This window comes from Barbus barbus, assembly GCF_936440315.1.
Source record: "Barbus barbus genome assembly, chromosome: 3".
NCBI classification, from domain to species: domain Eukaryota; kingdom Metazoa; phylum Chordata; class Actinopteri; order Cypriniformes; family Cyprinidae; genus Barbus; species Barbus barbus.
This window is the reverse complement of record NC_136731.1, coordinates 31,350,123-31,372,030: the sequence shown is the minus strand read 5'-3', so window position 1 is coordinate 31,372,030 and position 21,908 is coordinate 31,350,123. Positions and strand designations below refer to the sequence as shown.

At 39.1% G+C, this 21,908-nt stretch overlaps 1 protein-coding gene across 6 annotated transcripts in view; it reads right to left on the bottom strand.

Moving 5' to 3' along the window:
- The window catches only part of LOC306846696 (trinucleotide repeat-containing gene 6C protein-like), a 64,789-nt gene that overhangs the window by 15,983 nt on the left and 26,898 nt on the right, over positions 1–21,908 (bottom strand). For 3 of the 6 annotated variants that reach the window (XM_079380258.1, XM_079380256.1, XM_079380257.1), the window contains exon 4: positions 14,123–14,413. In XM_079380258.1, coding sequence (XP_079236384.1) covers positions 14,123–14,413 — 291 coding nt within the window. Of the gene's footprint in view, positions 1–1,416; positions 1,596–14,122; positions 14,414–14,811; positions 14,885–21,908 lie in introns of those variants that run through there. The other 3 variants (XM_079380260.1, XM_079380259.1, XM_079380261.1) reach the window with 2 other exon arrangements.

The following is a 21,908-nucleotide window of genomic DNA, read 5'->3' as shown; positions in this document are numbered from 1 at the left end:
TTCATTCCATGCACTCATATGACCTCTCAAAGCAATTTAGCTTTTATACATGTTATGATAAATTACATTATGGCCCGGTTTCACAGACAGGGCTTAGACTAAACCAGGATTAGGCTATAGTTCAATTAGGACATTTAAGTCATTTTTATAAACGTGCCTTAGAACAAACATCACTACTGTGCATCTTGAGACAAAACAAAGGCACTGATATATTTTAAGATCAGTCAGTGCAAGTTTATTTCAGTTGAAACAGCTCAGACTTGCATTTTAGTCTAGGACTAGCCTTAAGCCTTGTCTGTGAAACCGGGGGTATATGTATAAATGCAATTAACAATATTGCAAGAAATTTTAATTAAATTACAAAAAAGTTTGATATTTAAGAAAATAATTAAATCTATACAAATACAGACAAATGCAAAGTTCTCAGAAGATTAACGTTTCAACTGAAATAAAAGAAACATCCATCTAAATGACCATTTAATGAAAGATCTGGCTAGATCGATCAAAATCTTTTTCTTAGCTTGCTTTAAGGAAAATTATGCTTTACATCAGCATGGTAGCTACGGTCAAAACTTATGTAAATAAAAATGTATAATATAATAAAAATGCAGCAATAACAGCATGTGTTGGTTCACATGTGTATGCTAGCTTGGAGTTATTATTTTTCAGTGCTGTCACCTGAAAGCCTTGCTTCTCCCAACTACAACCATCTCCCTCTGCTGGACTGACAGCTTACAACCACAGACTTTGCTTTCAAAGAAATATGTTCATTCTAAATATGACACATTGATAACAACATTGAAAGCAGCGCAAATGTCTACATATGGCTACCAGGGTCCTGTTGTGTTAATTAGTTGGCAATGCTGCCCAGCCTCATGGCACTCGCTCAACTCTGTTGTTGTTGTTTTTGTGTGGCTTTACATGCGCAGGCATGGCTCAGTCTGTCAGATCTGCGCAAAGCGGCAGTGCTTGTGCACACCAGGCTTTCTGTCACCAACCACAAAAAAAGCACTTTCAACTAAAGACAAGAAAAAAGGAGTCTATGAAAGAGAGGATAGTGAGTTTCCAACACAAACACTGTCCTTCTGTAGAGTCACTGCGTAGTAAAGGACGCCATTTTATCAAATCTAAACTGAAGCCAAAAAAGCTTAGACATGCCGTCAACATCCTACAGTGTCTCGCTGAAGAAAGCTTCTCAGATGAGCACAGCAAACCTCTGCCCTGCATTAATCTCTAACATGCAATGCAATAGCATTAGGGATTTGCATTTTATTTGCAGTTATATGAATGCTATGCTTCCAGATAAAACAGCAGCAGTACAGCAGAGAGCAAAGCAAGGGAAAAGCCTGTTATCAGCACGTGGAGGATCGTACTATTAGGTTGAGGGGGTGGGGTCGCAGAGAAGTGGAAAAGTACCTGAAGAGAGATGTCGCCCAACCATCCTGAGAGAAGCACTAAGCTGCGTGCAGAGCGCTGGCCATCCCTGTTACAATATGTCTGCTGCTCGCGAGGCTTCTGAGGCTCATATTTGAAATGCTGCCAAGGAGCTGCAGCTCAGAATGCGAGCGACTGCCCCATTCGTCCCACACAGCTTCGGTAGGATCCGATCTCTCTTCCCTCACCCAGGCTTTATTTATATCTACCTCTATTCCTGATTCGGAGAGGAGACTCTCTAGTGAGGGAGGGGAAATGGGGTTGCATGGGAGTTGAAGGTTAAAGCCAAGAGCATTCCGTTGTGCCACTAGATGGGAGAAAAAAAAAAGAAGAAAAAAAAAAAAGAAGAAAAAAAAAAAGAGGGATTCCTTTTCTTGTGTGCCCCTCTTCTCTTTCATGCTTTCAAACTGTCACAAAACATTTAGCCGAGACCATTCAGACTGCAATTAGCACCGCTGCTCACAATAGAGCGAGCTGAATAGATGCACAAAAGCAAGCCAGCCTCAGAGCATAGGCTGAAATGCAAGGACTGTGCATACACAGAAACACACACACAGCTCCCTGTCATACTGGCTGATTTTAAGGATACAGTTTTCTTGTAATATTAAAAGTACAGTGGGTGTGTGAATTTGAAGCTCTGCATACCAGAGGTGTGGTCCCAAGTTTAGAGGAAAACAACACTTCAATGGCTGAATAGGAAACAGGATAAACACCAAATGGGGCTCACATGGAGGCGGGCAGGTGGCCAAGGACTAAATATCTGTGCAGAGTGTGCCCGTGCTTTAATGATGCAGAGGAGAGAGAAAGACGACCGGAAAGCATGCATGCTGGGTCGAAAGAAGGGATGGCTCCAGTACTGGAGAGATAGAAACACCGAAAACGAGATGAACACTTACAAAAGCACACTAGCTCTTGGCATCAAGAAAGGCATTGTTTACAAATGATCCCAGCACCTCCCATACACACAATACACCAAAGTCCAAAGAGAACAGACTCTTATTATACTCCAACTCAAAGCCAGCTTTTTCCAGCCAAATATGCAATGATGTAATCAAAGCCTCATAATTAACATGATGTAATCAAAGCCTCACCTGGTTGCCAGTTGATGGCAACATTAACAAAAGTTGCCCAGCAACGTTGCTCAAAAAGTTGCCAGAGTACTGTACAGGCAGCACGAAGGAGTTTACCATCCCTTGTTGGAGACAAATTAGTCCAGACAAATGCTGGACCAATTTATGTCCAGTGAATATTGAGCACTTCAAACATCCAAGGACACAGCGACACCAACTATACTCAGATTTCTATCTAAAACAGCAGAATGTGCTTGGAAACACTGAAGAACATCCTTTACAACCATTGTTAACTTTAAATATTTTGAGAAATATACAATTAAAAGTTGAGCCTAAAGTTAGTTGTGCTAATCTAAAAACTCAACTGAACACATCAAGGGTGTGTGCGTGCAATGATTCACCCAATAATAAAATTATCTAAAACTACTGTATTCATGTCTTATAAAAATGGCATCTTCACTATTATTCAATTTTTGGTCTATATAAACATGTACTAAATATAGTATTATATAGTTTAGTACTATAGAAACATGTACTAAACAAGTTTGTATCAGTGTTGTTTTAGTATTATTAGGGGCCAAGCACCAGGCACCTATTATATCCGTTAGCATTCTTATAATTCTTCCGTTTCTTCCGCTGTGGAAGTCTATGGCAGCCCATAGAACTGCTTGCGGGAAAGTTGTAAAATTTGGCACACTGATAGTGTCAATACTAAACACACCAAATTTGGATTCTCTAACTCAAACTCTCTAGCGCCACCTCTTGTCCAAAGTTTCACTCATTTCACAACTTTTGAACCGTATGCCACAAAATGAAAATTCTTTTTCCTCTGAATCCTTGGCTCAAGCCGAGTCGAATGAAGTCTAAAATTCAAAAATCATAAGGTTTAGTTTTTTCGCTATCTTCAAATGTTTGTAAAACCTACTTTTTTTTTTTACTCTCGTCCTAGATGGTTCGTCCGATTCACCAAAATTCTACAGACCATGCTGGCAAAAAGTTATGCAATTTAAGTCAAGTCGATTCGTCCAAGCGTTCTCGAATACCACACTAACGAATTCGTCGAAAACCACGCAAAAATGGATCTGAGGCTATATCTCCCCAAGGGTTTGATGGATTGAGACAAAACTTGGTGTGTGTTATAACAAGCATGACCTGAGGATACCTGCAGTGCTTCGGCGCTGCGCCACCTAGTGGTCAGGAGATATGAAAATGCATATTTTTTGCTTATAACTTGTGAATGGTTTGGTCAAAAATGGTCTCTTTAGATTCGGTGCATCATGCCAAGTCCAACCATATTCAATTTTCCCATATCAGCCATTTTGGGTGTCGGCCATGTTGAATTTTGTAGTAAAATGCTATATTTTACGAACGCATTAACGTATCGTTACGAAACTTGGTATGGGTCATCAGTACGATGCCCTGAAGAAGTCTGAGACGTTTCGAAACAGCGCCACCTAGTGGTAAAATCAAATATTCAAATGCTTATAACTTTGGGTGGGGTTGACTTATTTTCACAAGAATCACCTTTTTAGCCTCCTGAATCCTTGCTGAGTCCAGTGATACCAAACTTGACAGATTTTGCCATGGTTTGCGCTACGTTGCATTTTAGCGCTTAAAAAACATTTGCCAATATTTTAGAAACCGTTACTCCAATCGACACGAAACCACCTTAGGAAGTTCGAAAACATAGCGTCCCGGCTACACACTAATGCCCAATTGCCAAAATTTTTATAGTAAATGGCACAAAAATGCAAATAAAGTCAACAGTCAGTCATTTTTCACCTACTTACACACAAATATGTCTATAACTGTGGCTCAGTGGTAGAGCATTGCGTTAACAGCGCAAAAGGTCATGGGTTCAAATCCCAGGGAACACCCATACGGATAAAAAATGTATAGCCTGAATATACATGTAATATACTGTAAGTCGCTTTGGATAAAAGCGTCTGCTAAATGCATAAATGTAAATGTAAATAACTCCAAAACAAAATGAGATATTTTCACCAAATTTGATGTATGTATTACATATATGTATGGACATGTAAAAAAACTGGTGGGATTGTGCCTCTTGGTGGCGCTATAATTGAACAAAGCATTAAATTGCCATTGACTATAATAGGGTATTATGATAAAAAATGCTATATTTTACGAATGCATTGGTGTACCATTACGAAACTTTATATGTACCATGGAGACCATGATCTGAAAGTACTCAAAAAGTTGAAACAGTGCCACCTTGTGGTCAACAATTATAATGAAATTTCAAATAAATGCTTATATCTTTCTGTGAATTTTGCCTATTGTAATGAGACTGGTATTAATAGATTCCTTGGGTCATGCTGAGAACAGTGATACCAACTTTTCCACAGTCAGCCAATCTTCCAGTCCGCCATATTTATTTTCTTTAAAAACCTGCTTTTTCTAACTCCTCCTAGACCGTTGGTCCGATTTTCACCAAAATCGAATCATATCATCTTCAGACCATGCTGACAAAAAGTTATGGATTTTGTGTTGATAGACTGAACAGTTTTCACATACCACAGCAACGAATTTGAGACATGATGCCAAAATGACACTTGAGGCCGCATCTCTGCAATGCTTTGGCATATTGACACCAAACTTTGTGTGTGCCATTGTCACCTCACACAGAACACACCACATCGATTTGATAACAGTGCCACCTGTTGGTCAAAAGTTAAAAGTCATTCTATCATATTACTGGTAGTTTTAAATGATTTTTCAGGCATTTGGACTGCAATAATCTTAAAATGGCTTCAATTACTAATTTCTGCAGTTGTTCTGATGCTCCGTACTATGCTTAGCTCCTCATTTTGCCACTGATGTGCTAGGCCCCATCATTGCTGCTTGCAGCTATATATGTTTTTAGTTTTTATATTACAAAAAATATATATATATTAAGCTTTGGTTTTAATTCAATAAACCTTTGAAACATTTTTCAATTTACCTTAGTTCTGGTTTTTAAAATTTTCTTTGAAGAGTCTTATTTCAGTTAGTAATTTCAGTACTTATTATTTCAGTTATTTAGAAGCTTTTAGTTAGTTGCCAAGGCAACATTTCTAATTATCATTTCATTTATTTTATTTCAGTTGAATTAACAAAAGCTTTTGTTTTTTTAGACACAGTTAAGATTAGCACAGCTAATACATTGGAATGTTTAGATCTGCACCTCTTTCTCTTTTGGCTCAGTTTTTAATTATATATTTCTCAAAAGATTTAAAAATAACAACAAGAGACATTTAGTTATGATAACAGTGCAGAGTTAAATATTGCAATGCATTTTTCTAGTTTTTCAGAGATAAATCTCAAATCTCTCAACCCCTGCTTTCTATTTCTTACCACTGCAATCCGCCTCACTGTTTCAACAAAAAAAAAAATGTATCCTGTATGAATAGAAGCATAAACTATATCCAAGAGAACAGCACCATATGCTGTCGATGTTTGTATATGCGTTCATGTACAAACAAACAGCACTGTTACCGTGGGGCTAAGAACAGGGGGCTTTGCTGACGTAGTCGTTTGTCAGTTGCAAAGATGCTTGGTGGGAGAATGCAGGGAGGAGCCAGCATATATGAGGGTCTTGCAACAACCATCAGTCTTGATGTACTACACTACGCTCCCACTCATTCAGGGCAGGATGTGATGTCACATCAGTAACAGGCAGACACTGGGCGACGACCTGCACTGGAGGGGGCGACTGCAACAGATGATAGCAGAACTAAAACAGGCATAAGAACCCAACAGCTAATCAAGACTAGGCCAAAAAGTGCATAAATAGAGCATGTTATTGTTATAGTTTTCTGATAAATCCTATTTTCTGGATCTTAATGCCTGTATCTGCAAACCAAAGAAAATGAAAGTTAGCCATTTTGGCTTTAAGGAAACTAATCTACCAGAATCTTTTTTCTTACTTTGGGAAAGTCCTCATTATTATTCCCTGAACTGGGCCCTCTCAGCCCAGTCAACTTTACTTCCTGGTCACAACAGTGTTGGCGTTGATAGGATGCATGTAAGTGTGTGTGGGTGTGACAGGAAAAGAGAGAGCGAAAGTTTTTGTGGCTGGGACCAGTGCCAGCACTCAGGTCTGTTTGGCGGCTCGGGGGAAGAGAATACAGGACTCACTGAGGCAAACAGGCCCATAATGAGCTGATAATTCCCCTGCAACAGCAGGCCTGGAAGTTGTAATGCACTTCACAGAGCAGCTGGCCATACTGAGCAATGTAAACCTCAAAACGACATGCAGAAACAAATACACTAGACCTTAGGTGAAGTGTGTAATGCATGTGCCTCTAGCATCAACAAATGCTACTGCAAAATAACAACTGTATTCAGATATGCACAGACTAGCTGTTTGAAAGGATGTCCCCTTAAACCTCTAATACTCCAATCCGGCATACTGAGTGCTGCCCTGGACTGAAAGACACTGAATACTGCTGACGCAAACTGCTGTCTGAAGAATCACACCACATGGACAGAAATGATGTGATAAGAGACTTTATAACGCTGAAATGCTCCACTGCTACATTTATGAATGAAAGAAATCACAACACTCAATATGAAAATTGTTCCTGCCTTACAGTTTGTTTAGATTCAGAACGCACATGCACTTGCATGGCCAAGCTTACGTGTTTGTGCTTATAATATGGCCACTGAGAAAACTGACTAGCCTTAATTGTCTTGACTTTAATTGTAACCAATCACCATAAAATGTTGTTTTGACATTCTAATAATAATCATCTACTATTAGAACTACTCTAAAATGCTGATTTGGTGGTCAAGAAACATTTATTATTAATGTTGAAAACAGTTGTGCTTTCTAAAGTTTTTGTGAAAAACAATTTTTTTTCAAGATACTAAAAAAAGAAATAAAAAGAACAACATTTATTATTTGAAAAAAACAACAACATCTGTAACATTTTAAATTATAAATGTTTTTAGGGCCGTCAACGTTAACGCATGCGATTAATCTAAAAATTGTAACGCGTTAATATTTTTTTTAACGCAAATTAATCGTTTGATAAGGTTTGACCCCAACTTTTTGCCGTCATCGCAGCGTGGTAGGTAATCATTGCCTGTGTCTCAATGTGCACGCTATCCATCCTAAATTCTATGTGATGATAGTAATTTTCAATACTATTTAGGGCAGATATGGTGTATAGTTTGCATATTGGGATGCAAAGATTGTGATTATAAGGCGGGCTAGACAAAAGTGAAACGAATGCAGCGAGAGAGAGCGAGTATCCGAGAGAGAGAGAGAGAGAGAAATGTTCACACAAGTTCTTATTTGTTACACTGTTTATTTAAATTTATATTGTTATAATGGTTTTATTCTATTTTGATATTTTCATTGTTATTATATTTCTCTATATATATTTCAAGCTTTGGCAATATTGTACTTTTTACAGTCATGCCAATAAAGCAATATTGAATTGAATTGAATCCCCCCTCTTATGATCAGTGGGACCCCTGTGGAGAGGGTGAGTAACTTCAAGTACCTCGGTGTAAATATCTCCGAGAACCTGACTTGGACTACACACATCCAAACACAGGTTAAGAAAGCCAGGCAAAGACTGTACCATCTGCGACAGCTGAGGAAATTCAGGGTCTCACCAGCAATCCTGAAAACTTTCTATTCAGGGGCCATAGAAAGTGTATTGACTCAGTGCATCTCAGTGTGGTATGGAAACAGCTCCAATCAGGACTGCAAAGCACTACAGAGAGTTGTGCGCTTAGCTGAGCGCATCTCAGGGTCTGCTCTCCCCTCTCTGCAGGACATCTACCTCAAACGCTGCAAAAATAGAGCTGTTAAAATCTTCAAGGACTCAAATCACCCTGGTAACCATCTATTCACTTTGCTTCCATCTGGTAAGCGCTTCCGTATAAGCTATTCATAATTTTTCTCTACCTCATATTGCTGCTATTTAAATACCCTGTACAACTTTTTTGCACATTATTTTGCACATTCCTCTTATTACTATTTAAGTCACAACATACTGACCTGTACTGACCTGCACATTTATATTTATATTTTTTCTCTTTTATTTTATTTTATTCTTTTATTTTTTCTACTTTTCTTTTTCTTAATATTTGTATTCTATATAACTGCACTGTCCTTGGAGCGGACCTGACCTACATTTCACTGCTGGTTATACTCTGTATAATTGTGTATGTGACAAATAAAAAATCTTGAATCTTGAATTGAGAGAGAGAGAGAGAAAGAGCAACAGTGCTTGAGAGATATGTATACTCATATTTGATAAGGGTACAGCGAACCAGTGTTGCCAAGGTTGCGGTTTCCCCGCACAATTGGGCTATTTTGAAAATACAGTCGCGGGAAAAATTACTGAGCAGTGGGGTTGCGTTTTTTTTGGGCTACTTTTATAATGTACCGCGGCTGCCCAAAGTGTAGCCTATATATACATGTGATCACAAAAGGAAGTTATTACAAACACTTGATGGTGGTTTAAAGTGAGTTCTGAGTAAAAGTGCACTATTAATCTCATAAATTGTCTTATGTAGCATGATGCTAATGTTAGCTCTAATGCAACTGCAGAAGAAGTCCAATTTTTCTTCATAATGCATTTTATCATAATACTTCATGTAAGGTCGCAAGAAAATGTTTTGTATTTATTTAGAAATACTTTTGATAATAGTTGGGTAAATGTGTACTGGATTGAAGCAATGTGGCTTCGCACAATTTTTTTTATCGATTGACAGCACTAGTTTTTACTATCACTTTTGATCAATTTAATGTATCCTTGCTAAATAAACAATACTTTCTATAAAAATTCTCACTGTCCCCAAACTTTTGAACAGTATAGTATGTATAGCTGTTCTAGAATTCTCCACTGAAGGATGACACTAAATAGCACACATCATCATTAATTAATGTTGTGATCCGATATATACACAGACACTTGGAAATGGGGCATCAGGCTACGCAAACGTAAAAAAGTATTGTCTCCTACAGGTTCTGGAAGCAAAGTGTTTCTGTCCCTTGGGCTGTTTTACATTAGATATCCATGTGACGACTGTAGGAAAGATGGGGGGAGCAAAAGAGACAAGCTAAATGAATACAGCCTCTGTGCTGTTGCTGCTGCTGGCTTAAAGCAGAGCTGTGGGCCATTCGGCTGCATTCCAGTGGCTTCCTGTAAAAACACACACTCACACAGAAAGCTAGGAGCTCTTATTACTAGTTGGGCTTCCAATGTGCGTTAAGTAACATCCAGTAGAACCACAGCTCAGTGCACGTGCCGGCTCAAAAAATACCCAAAAGCAAACTCAACCAGGAGAGAGAGAGAAGGAAGCATGAAAATAAATGCAAGTGTATGTAGATTTTTAAAAACCATCAAAATGCATTTTGGGATTACCATACATGCAATGCCGTTTTAACAGAAATAAGCTATCTTAAATAATAATGCTATTATTGCTCCCTAACCCTTAGGGGTGCTAATCACAAGGATTTTATAGATTGATTCTATAAAAAGAACTGACTCAAAAGATTCACTCATTTAGGAATTGGACTGTATTGTTTTAATTCACTATAAAAGTTGTTCGGAATCAGACTACACTGATTGCGATTGTGTGGTTTTGCTTCACTACAAAGAAGAGTGTTCATTGAGTGACTATGAATCCTAAAAATATGATCTAGGAAGACAGTTTGCTAGAAATTGGAACAGGGCTCTGGGTCTTGCTCTTAACTAGGACTCCAGAGCTGAGAAGAACACATGATTCCTTCAGACCACAAATAAGAGCCAATCAATACTCTGGGAGGAGAGAAGAACAGTCCATGAGCCAGCCCATTTTTTGTGCCATGCCAATCAAAGGAGACTCCTTCTGAATCACGCACATTTACTGTAAGCTGTGAATCACCCCTGCCCACAGAGCTGATCGTCTGCCATCTCTCCCTTTTCCTTTCTAACTCTTTCTTTCGCTCTGCCACTGCAATCAAGAAACCACAGACACACAGCAGAAGATTGCCAAGTCCACGTACAAACTATAACACTCTTGGCACACCCACACGCCTCCAAACACAGGAAGTAGCAAAGCACAACTCAGCAACAACGTTTCTCTCCATCTAGCTTTTTTCACCTGCAAAACAGAGACAAAAAAGCATCCACAACTACCCACTGCACATGCACACATGAATAAGCTCAAACAACACTACATAACAAAACGACCCTGATTAAATGTCAACAGGAGATTTCAACAAGACCCTGTCAGTGATGAACAAGTTAGGCCATTTACTACCTTCTGAACCATCTATTGCACCACACTCATAAGAGGCTGTTCACATAAAATGTGATTTATCATTTCGCTGTGCTACTTTTCCATTGTTTTTCTATGTAAACAAGCGTGAGACTGATGTCTTTGACGTTGTGCTCCGCGTTTTGACACACCGTTCCAAAAATGCAATGCTCAAGTTCAACTTTACAAAAAATGCATCTCACTTTTTTTCCCTTATACATAAAAACGCAGCTTTAAACGCAACTTGACACAGGGTGGTGGAATGGTTCTTAAGACAATTTTTAAAAACTTATAATTTTTCTTATAACTTGCAAGTTTAGTTTTTTATTAAAATCTCTTTATTAGGGCTAAATTAAAATATGAATTTCCCAATACAATTCAAATTTCCATTCACAATTTCAATACCATTTTGATTTGTTCTTGGGTATATTTGTGGCTACATGAAGAATTAAAAAAAAATGTTTACGTAATGAGCGCTGTTTACATTCCGTAGACAGCACAGGCATGCTGAACGTAAACAGCGCTGATTATGTTGATTACGTTCAGGGGTACTCTCCAAAATAGTGGAAGACAGTAACTTGGGGAGAAGAATTGCTGAATAAATTGTTAGGGGCCAAGCACCGAAGGTGCTTAGGCACCTATTGTTATTGTTAGATTTCCTATTATTATTATTCTTCTTCCGCCGGAAAATGAATGGCAGCCTATAGAACCTATTGCGGGAAAGTTGTAAAATTTGGCACACTGATAGATGATACAGTCAATACAAACCACACCAAATTTGGAGTCTCTAACTCAAACTCTCTAGCGCCACCACTTGTCCAAAAATAAAATTTTACAATGCTAATAACCTTTGAATCATAAGCCACAAAATGAAATTTCTTTTTTCCTCTGAATCATTGGCTCAAGCCAAGTCGAATCAAGTCCAAAATTCAAAAATCGTAAGGTTTAGTTTTTTCGCTATCTTCAATTGTTCGTAAAACCTACTTTGTCGAACTCGTCCTAGACGATTCGTCCGATTCTCACCAAAATTGGCTCAGACCATCTACAGACCATGGAGGCAAAAAGTTATGGAATTCAAGTCAATTCGTCCAAGCGTTCTCGAATACCACACTAATGAATTCGCTGAAAAGCACGCAAAAATGCATCTGAGGCTATATCTCCGCAAGGGTTTGGCGTATTGACACGAAACTCGGTGTGTGTTATAAAATCTATGACCTGAGGCCACCTGCAGTATTTCGGTGTTGTGCCACCTAGTGGTCAGGAGATATGAAAAATTCATATTTTTGCTTATAAAGTTCGGAGCATCATGCCGAATCCAACCGTATCCAATTGTCCCATGTCAGCCATTTTGAGCGTCGGCCATGTTGAATTTTATCATAAAATGCACTATTTTACGAACGCATTAACATATCATTACGAAACTCTGTATGCTTCTTCGGCACCATGCCCTGATGGTACTCAAAAGGTTTGGAGACAGCGCCACCTTGTGGTCAACAGTTATAAGGACATTTCTAAAAATGCTAATAACTTCAGCTTACATTAGCATATTGTAATAAAACTTATGAAGATAGATTCCTTGGTTCAGGCCGATAACATCAATGCCAATTTTGCCATAATTGGATGAACTTCCTGTCCGCCATTTTGATTCATGTTAAAAACCTACTTTTTCGAACTCCTCCTAGACCGTTAGTCCGATTTTCACCAAATTTGACTTGGATCATCTTCAGATCATGCTGATAAAAAGTTATGGTTTCTGTGTCGATATATGAAACAGTTTTCGTTTAGCGTGTCAACGAATTTGATGGTAAGATGCCAAACTGCATCTAAGGCTGTATCTCAGCGAAACTTTGACATATTCACACCAAAATTTGTATGTGACATTGTGACCTCACACTGACCACGCCACGTTAGTTTGGTATTAGCGCCACCTATTGGTCAAGAGTAATAAGCCATTCATTAATTATTAATAATGAAGTTTACAAAAATGATAATAACTTTTGATTGCATTAGCCTATTGTAATGACAATGGTCTCAAATTATTCCTTGGGTCATGCTGACAACATACATATCAATCATGTCATAGTAAGTCGAACTTCCTGTCCGCCATCTTGATTTCTATTGAAAACATACTTTTTCAATCTCCTCCTAGACCGTTGGTCCGATTTTCACCAAAATCGAATCATATCATCTTCAGACCATGCTGACAAAAAGCTGTGGATTTTGTGTTGATAGACAAAACCATTTTCACATACCACAACAACGAATTTGAGACATGATGCCAAAGTGACACTTGAGGCCGTATCTCTGCAATGCTTTGGTATATTGACACCATACTTTGTGTGTGCCATTGTCACCTCACACACAACACACCACATCGATTTGATAACGGTGCCACCTGTTGGTCAATAGTGAAAAGTCATTAAATCATATTACTAGTAGTTTTAAATTATTTTTCAGCCATTTGGACTACAATAATCTTAAAATGGCTTCAATTACTCATTTCTGAAGTTGGTCTGATGCTCCGTGCTATGCTTAGCTCCTCGTTATGCCGCTTATGTGCTTGGCCCCGCAATTGCTGCTTGCAGCTATATTTATTATTGTTTTCTTTCTCTCAGATTCCATCAAAAATATCTTTAAGAGGAAAAAAGGTCTTAAGCCCGGGAACACACCAAGACGATGGTCGGCTGTCGGGCAGTTTTTGTTCGGCCGACTAAGTTTTCTCAGTGTGTTCCGCACCGTCGGGTGAAGTTGATCCTTGTCTGCTTTTTTTTGGCTGATTCAACATGTTAAATCAGCGTCGGAGCTCGTCAGTCAGTCGGGCCATCTGATTATTCTGATTGGTTGTTCATGTGGGGAACCAGTGCACGATAAAGGCAAAACTGACATTGTTGCCGTTTGTTGTAATCGTTTCATGTGATTGACAGACTGCTCTAGGGGAATTCATCTACTGGACAACCTTATTGCCCAGCTCTTCCGCAGAGATGCCATTGCAAGGGGGAGAGCAAAAATTACAAGGGCAAAACAAATAAATAAAAAAAGATGTGCACAGATAAATCAATAATAAATACTGTAATATTTAATAGTCACTTGAATATTAATCTCTCTTGCTCTTAATCAACCATGCCGAGGGTTGCCAACCCCAGCAAACAAAAGATGTACACAAGAAAGAAGCTTTACATTGTTGTACCACATGAGAACAGGATACTAGTCTGTATAAACCATCTCTTCTACCTTCCTGCAATATATTGCATAGCAAAACCACAAAACAGACCACCAACTATGGGCGTTAAGTGTTTTCTGGGCTTCACCGACTCAGCAGGCCGCCCTGTGTACATCATGGAGGCGAGGCTGACCTGGGTGGGTTTGGCAGGAGAAGGGCTGAGACGTAGGGTTGGCGGGCACTGGCTGCGTGAGAGCCGTACTTCCGGTGGGCAGAGGTTGACCCCGCTTCAGTAGCTGCTTGTGTTCGTGTTGACGGAAACGAGGGGGCACCTCTCGGGGTGGGTAGCGAGGGGATGCCGGCTGCTGCTGTTGGTTGCCGGAGGGTGTGCGCTTGCCATTGCCACCAGTGCTGCTGCTGGTTGAGGGCACAGACGGGTTGGTGGGGGAAGGAGGGGTGGGGCTGGGCTTGGCAGAGTCTGGCACTGTGGACACAGAGATGAAAGAATGACAGAAAGAGAGAGAGACAGAGAGAGAAGGGGCAGAGGGAAGGATAAAGTTAATTTTAGCACATGCCATAATAAAAGCAAACAGGAAGTGTCTTTAGAGGGACGACTATGAGAGGATTCGGGAGGGATGAGCGGGTGGCGAGACCATTGCGGATGTCGTTTGCCTGTCTCTACCATCACAGCCGGTCTAGACGCACAGGGGCTCTCAGGGAGGGAGACGAAAGGAAACGAAAGTGGCGTTTATCTTAACGCATCAGTGTTGTGGAGGAGGCAGAAATGGTTACACAATTAGCCATCAGAGAGCCTGATCCAGGCAGAGGCAAAGATGAAGCAGAGGGAGCGAAAACATCTGCGTGAATGAGTGCCGGACTTACGTAACGCAGACAGGGGAGATGCTTATTCTGCTGGGGGAAAAACTACCGTCTGGTGGTGGAGCTGAAGGAGCTTGGAGGAGAGAAAAAAACACTTTGGTTTCTAGGCTTTTATTGATTTTAGTAGCTTCAGAAATTTTAGACAGTGACAGAGGGTGAAATATCAAAATACATACAAAAGATAGGTCTACACTGATGCACTGAAATTATTCACAGGAGGTCCTCATCGAACAGACCACAAAATAAAATATAAACCAACTCTGCAACTGGTTAATACAAATTGCTGGTTTGTAATAAAACACATTGTGACCGCTCACCCTGCTTTTATTTTCTGTGTAGAAAATGTCAATAAAAATGTCTAAGCAATGAATCAAACCAACCCACTTCAAGATTAATTACATTACAATTTTTGCTTTAAAGTATGTGAAAGTGTAAGTATATAAAAATAAGGAAAACAGACAAAGGTACAAGACTGTGTACATAATGACTTTATGAGGGAATGATCTACACATCCGATAAAGCTTTGCGAATGACAGAAATCAAATGATGATATATACAAACTAGGGTTGTGACGATAGTCAGACGATATCAAGGCGATGATAATGATTATTATTATTATAATCTAATTAATATTAGAGCTTATTTTTTCCATTATATTTATTTTTGTTTGTTTTTACAGTGTTTTGCCTGTTATAACCAATCACACACAAATATGTTGAGTTTATGAATGCAATGGCCAATCAGAGGCGTTCAGATGAGTCATCGCTGAAACAGCGGAGTTTTGTTGTTAAGTGCGTGCTCGCTGACTGAATTTTGCTCTCTCACGAATTCTCTTATCATAAACAACAAAGTATAAAGGATTTATTGACCGTGCTGTGTAAATAGCTTCACTGATTATAACGGGAGTGTTTTTTTTAAAGTGCATAAACTCGTGCTAGACAGAAGTTCTTTGATAATATATGTTCTTTGCTCGTTTTCTGTAGCTGCTGTTTGAATAACTGAGGAAATGTAAGCATTAAAATTAGTAACTTACAATGTTTTTATTAAATTCTGTTCATGGTACATACAAATTCAGTCATATTACAAAAAAAATGACATGACATCCATATGCTACAAGACCAAAATGATATAATGTGTAGTTAACGGATTACACTAACATTAGGTTTTAGTCATACCCTGGCTGGAGTCAGTTCACTCTCAGTCTATGAAACTAAGTAAGGAACAATCTCACAGATTGACAACAGGACAATGTGACTATGGAGCATATCACCCAATACTAATACAAACAGCTACTTACAAACAGTCATTATTTATACATTTGTTACACATAAAATTGCAAAATGACCAAGTCATTTGAGAGGATGAGGAGACCGATTCAACGATGTGTTCATCACTTGGTGCTGTCTGCTTAATAGGTTACACTTGTCTACTTTTGATGTTAATCGTTGACCCAACAAAAGATTGAAAAAAATACTGAATTTGAAGAATGAAATGATTTTTTTCTGCTTGATAGCTTTACTTAAAAAAAAGCATACATTTCTTCAAGATTTTATCTTTTCTTTTTTATCATGTTCAACCAATTAACTTTTTCCCCAAACATGAATTTGGGATTACAATAAATGAATGATTTTAGTTGTGTTAATGTAGCATTGTAAGAACTGGGAACAGGATTTCCACATTCAGGCTCTGCATGGGACTGGATAGGGAGAGTACATTTTGAAATAGTGTTATTTTATGCAGTTTTAGCAAGATGAGAAAAGGGAAGATTACCATTGTGATGAAGTAGTAAGCATGTGCTTGGGTTGAGGATCTGCTAACAAGAATTTAAGTTACTTTTGTAAAAAAGCAGTAACTATGGGAATGCAACAAATACAACCAGCTCAAGTTTCTGGCTGCCAACATTGAACGCCATATGTGTAGTTATATTTAGCTTGCTAGTAGGTGTAATTGTTACCTCAGACATCTTTTAAATCACTCAGGTGAACTACACCTTCCGGAATGTACTGCTTCATTCCTATTGGCTGAAAAAGAGGCTCACATACACTGTTGATTATGTACTGGCGAGGCCAACTGTGATGCAGCCTTAAAGCTACATAAAAACATAAATCCTGAACTAGCGTTAACATGTCCTTTCAATTTCTCCCTTTCTCTCTTCCTCACCCGTACGTCCCTCCCCCAGTTGCGGCCCCTTGGCATCATTCATGCCATGTTTGCAGCACAGACGCTCTCCAGTGGCGCAGTCGCAGTGCTAAGATGGAATCAGTGACGCCAATCCCTGATTAAGTCCAGCTCAGCCTGCCTGCCACGAGCTGGGCCGACCAATCGCTACAGTTTCCCCGTCCTCCTCCGATTTTCTCGCATCAGAGTTGGCCCATTGTAATAACAATTATGAACGTGTTACAGGAGGCATATGGACTCCTAAGTGCATGGCTAATTTCTCTTGATTACCCTGGAAGTACCTGCATATTCTGTCTTTCACACTTTTGCCCCAGGGCCGTGAAAAATGACTGCAGTTTTGATGAAAGGTATTCTAGAAGCTTCTGTGGAAACTGTCAGCGCCTGTCCAATCACAACACAGCCCTGGCGAGGTGAGGTTTGAGAGTGGAAGGGGGAGGGAGATGCAATGAGCTCTCGAATGGGAGACGAGGAAAAAAAAAAAAAAAGTGTGTATGTGTGTGTAAGCATCTAAATCCAGCTCTCTGAGCACTGGACACAAATACACAATGCAAATCCTCAACCAATTCTGCAGTTATGAGATTCATGTGAACTGAAACGCTTTAATTGCTAACCAGTTTACTAAGGCTCATTTTAAAGCTTTGTTGCCCTGATACACACTCTTACGTGTAAATGCATTAAAGCCACTCTCCAGAGCTCTGATAGAGAGACACTACACAGGATCTGTTAAAGCAAAGATATGGTTCAATACAAGGTATGCTCTAGCAAACAGTATTTGTGGCACAATGCTGATTACCACAAAATGTAATTGAAGAAGAAGACAACGAAAAATTTATATACTACAAATAAATGAATAATGACAATAACAATAATAAACTACAAATAAATAAAAAAATAATACTTATGTTTTTACTATTTTTTAATTTGAATGTTTTGGCAAAAACAGCTAAATTTCCAAAAACAGCTAGGACCCTATCATGTACTTGCCGCAATGTGGCACCAGGCATGACGCAAGTGTTTTTTGCTAGTATCAGCCCGACGCAGTTATCATTTTCACGTCCTGTGCAACGTTGTTCAAATGCATTTGTGCCCATTTGTGCACCCATGGGTGTGGTGGTCTGAAAACGAGGTGTGCTCAGGCGCATTGTTGGTGTGTTACTATTTTCAGGTAACTGAAATAGGCCGAGCCACTGACCAACTAAAACCTGGTCTAAAGTCAATGTCGCAGTATTTTTTTTTTCTCCCGAGCTGCCGAACATTAATATGAAGCAGCCGAGCGAGCGAGAGAGTGAGATTTATATTTAATGTTTTTTTCTTTGACGGAGTCTGAAATCTGAAAACAATCTGAGAGAGAGAGAGCAATAATAACGTGATTTTGAATATTACTTTGACAGTTAGAATAACACTTTACAATAAAGCAACATTTGTTGCATTAATTGCGTAACTTCAGTTGTATTGTTTTTCCTCAAACTCGCTCAAAATGAAACCCATGTTCCCGGTAGGTTTTTTGTTACATTGAGACATTTTGTTTGCACTGAAAAGATAAGAAGATTTGAATATATTTTTATTGTATTACTTCAATTATACAGTGCCCTCAAAGTATTGGAACACAGAGAAGACAAAATTGCTCTGTTGGCTGTCAAGACATTTACAAATATGATTAAAAGATGAAAATGTGACAGAATGTCACATTTTATTATTGGGTGATTCAACACATAGATGTTTTACCAGCTAAGAAGTTCAGCACTTTTAGAGTTCATCCCTCTATCTGATGTGAGTATAAGTATTGGAACAGTTGCCTCACAGGTCTAAGTGATCAGCTGTGTCCTGTTGCATTAATTATTCAGATATTAAAAGCAGGGAATGTGTCATATCAGTTATATCCATTAGCTCTGCATTCTGAATCTTGCATGACACACACAAACCAGGATGACGATGAGGGAGCTGACTTCGAGAGAAAAGCAAGTAATTGTAAAATGAACCCTAAAAGACGTGTCTGTAAAATCACCAACAACTTCCAGAAAGCTGGGGTGATGCTCTGACAATCTACTGTCCTCAGGAGACTTTGACACAGAATTACAGATGCTACACAGCAAGATGCAAACCTCTGACCAGCACCAAAAATAGAAAGGCAAGATTAGAGTTTGCAAAAAAGCACAAAGGTGAGCCAGAAGAGTTTTGTAACTGTATTTATGGACCGATGAGACAAAGTTGAACCTTTATCTAAGTGATGGGAAAGCAAAAATGTGGAGAAAAAAAGGGAACTGCAAATGATCCCAAGCATACAGCCTCATCTGTAAAGCATGGTGGAGGTGGTGTCATGGCATGGGCATGCATGGCTGTCTCTGGAGCAGGCCCTCTCAACTTTACTGATGACTGAATGTATGATGACTGTAGCAGAATCAATTTGGAAAACCATCTTACCTACCAATATTCAAGAAAATGCCACCAGATTCATTGGGAAGTGCTTCATATTGCATCAGAACAATGACCCAAAACACGCTGCCAGTTCAGTCAAGGAATAGGGGCAAAGAAATGGAAAGTCTTACATTGCCCAAGTCAATCTCCAGATTTAAATCCGATTGAACATTAATTTCACCAGCTGGAGAGGAGAGTAAAGGCAGAAACTCCCCAAAACAAGCAACAATTGGGATTGACTGAATTAAAGGCTGGGAAAAGTATTTCAAAGGATGAGACCAAGAGTCTGGTGATGTCTACGGGTCACAGACTCACTGTTGTGATTGTGCGCAAGGGATCTGCAACTAAATAATAGCTTTTAATCTTTTATATCTGCCTTATGTTCAACTGTCCCAATACTTATGCTCACATCAATGAGTGGGATGAACTCTAAAAGTGCGGTTCTTTTTATTTGGTAAAACATCTATGTGTTGAAATGGCTAATAATAAAATGTGACATTCTGTAGTTTTGTCTCATATTCATCTTTTAAATATGAATTTCATCTTTTTGCAAATGTCATGACTCCACAGCCAAAAGAGCAATTTCACCGAACCCCCAACTGCTCCCCGGGCGCCGCAGCATAAATGGCTGCCCACTGCTCCGGGTGTGTGTTCATGGTGTGTTTGTGTTCACTGCTGTGTGTGTGCACGTTGCATGGGTTAAATGCAGAGCACGAATTCAGAGTATGGGTCACCATACTTGGCAGTATGTCACTTCACTTTCACTTACGGTTACTAAAAACAAGAAAAGAAATTGTCTGTGGTAATGGACATTATTCCATTAATGCCGTCGATATACATTAACTTATTGATGCTGGAAAATTCTTTTAATCACCATTCTTCTACAGTATACAGCTGAAACAGTGAGCCAATGCAACTTGATCAGACATGCAAACGCTCATCCACTAAAATTGTTTTATCAAACAAACAGACACTTAGATAAATCATACCAAAAAAACCCCAACAACAACAACTGCCTGGGACGTTCACGGGATGCTGTCTCAACAAAAACCCAGGCACTGTTCTAGAGCAGGAAGAAAAGACTGACACAGAAAAAAGCAAACATCAGCTTTTTATGGAGGCTGCATTAGATATTAAACGTGTCTCTTTGCGAAACAGCTCAAACGCACACTGCATTCCCAGTGAATTAAGAAGCACTTCATTTCAAATAGAAAAAGGAAAAAAGCATATTATACATCAGCCCGAGGGAGTATTTTCCATTTCACGGTGTGCTACAGATCTTTCTCACTTTCACAAAAGACATCTTCATTTACTGACTGATGGGAAATTAAATCCTGCATTAAACATTCAATTCTTCGACTACACAGGACAGATGAAAGCACTAAAGGTATGAGAATGGTGGAACACGTGATGGTAGGCTGAAATTACAGGACCTGTGCCCAGTCTAAGTACAGAGGAGACACCTTAAATGTAATTACAGCACACTGACTGAGCCTCCTACTACAGACACGCACTCTGCACATGCTGCTAAAGTGTAATGACAGGCTTTCCAAGATGAGCCGTGACTTCAAACGGAGGCCAGAAAACGCTGAGTGGGTTTATTTTGATCAAAAGCGCTTTCCGGCCCTGTTTTCAGACTGTGAGTGAGTTACGAGACAAGACAAAGGCATTGTGATGTGGAGATGTGAATCAGACCTCACAGAGAGAACAGGTTTTTGAGGTCAATATAATTGAATGTCACTTGCTCTCAATGGCATGTTAGTGGCCATCTGTGGAGGAGAGCACAGGCAGAGTTTGTACTACCAAATCATTATCTGTCACTTTGACAGACACGGTTGTAAATGTTTTGCCATGATCTATTTTAAAACGTCCTTGTTTTACAGAAAATTATATAGCGTTTATAAAACATAAGCTACACTGAAAGCTTAGGAACTAAAATCATGTACGACTGGTATGCGTGGGTTTGGAGAAAACAAAGTTCTATTAATTTCCACGATAATATCACCTGTCATGGTTCCCACACTTTCTGACCAGGTTCCCCTAGTGAAAAATAAATAAACTAAAACGTTTTTGAAATACATTTATTTCATGCCAAGTATACTATACATTTACATGTTATGTACTTAATAAAAATACCCTGCAATTGTGCTTTCAGTATACTAAACTGGTATACTTAAAGTCTGCTAAACTGCAACAACTAATTTCATACTTGGAGCAGTTTAAGTAGTGCTGAAGCCAACCAAAGTATATATGATTGTGCTAAAGTGGAACTATTGCAAGTATACTATACAGGTACACTTGAAATATCTTGCATTTAAAGACTGATATTATTCAAAGATCATACAATCCTCATCAAGAGTGACATTCCTTCCTCCTCCTCAAGTAGGGAAATATATCAGATTTTTTATGTTAAAATGACAGAAATCATGTTTTTTTAAGTTGAGTAAATGAGGGAGTATTTTCTTCAGTGTACAGACGGTATCTGTGCATGTCCTCTGGAGCCAGAC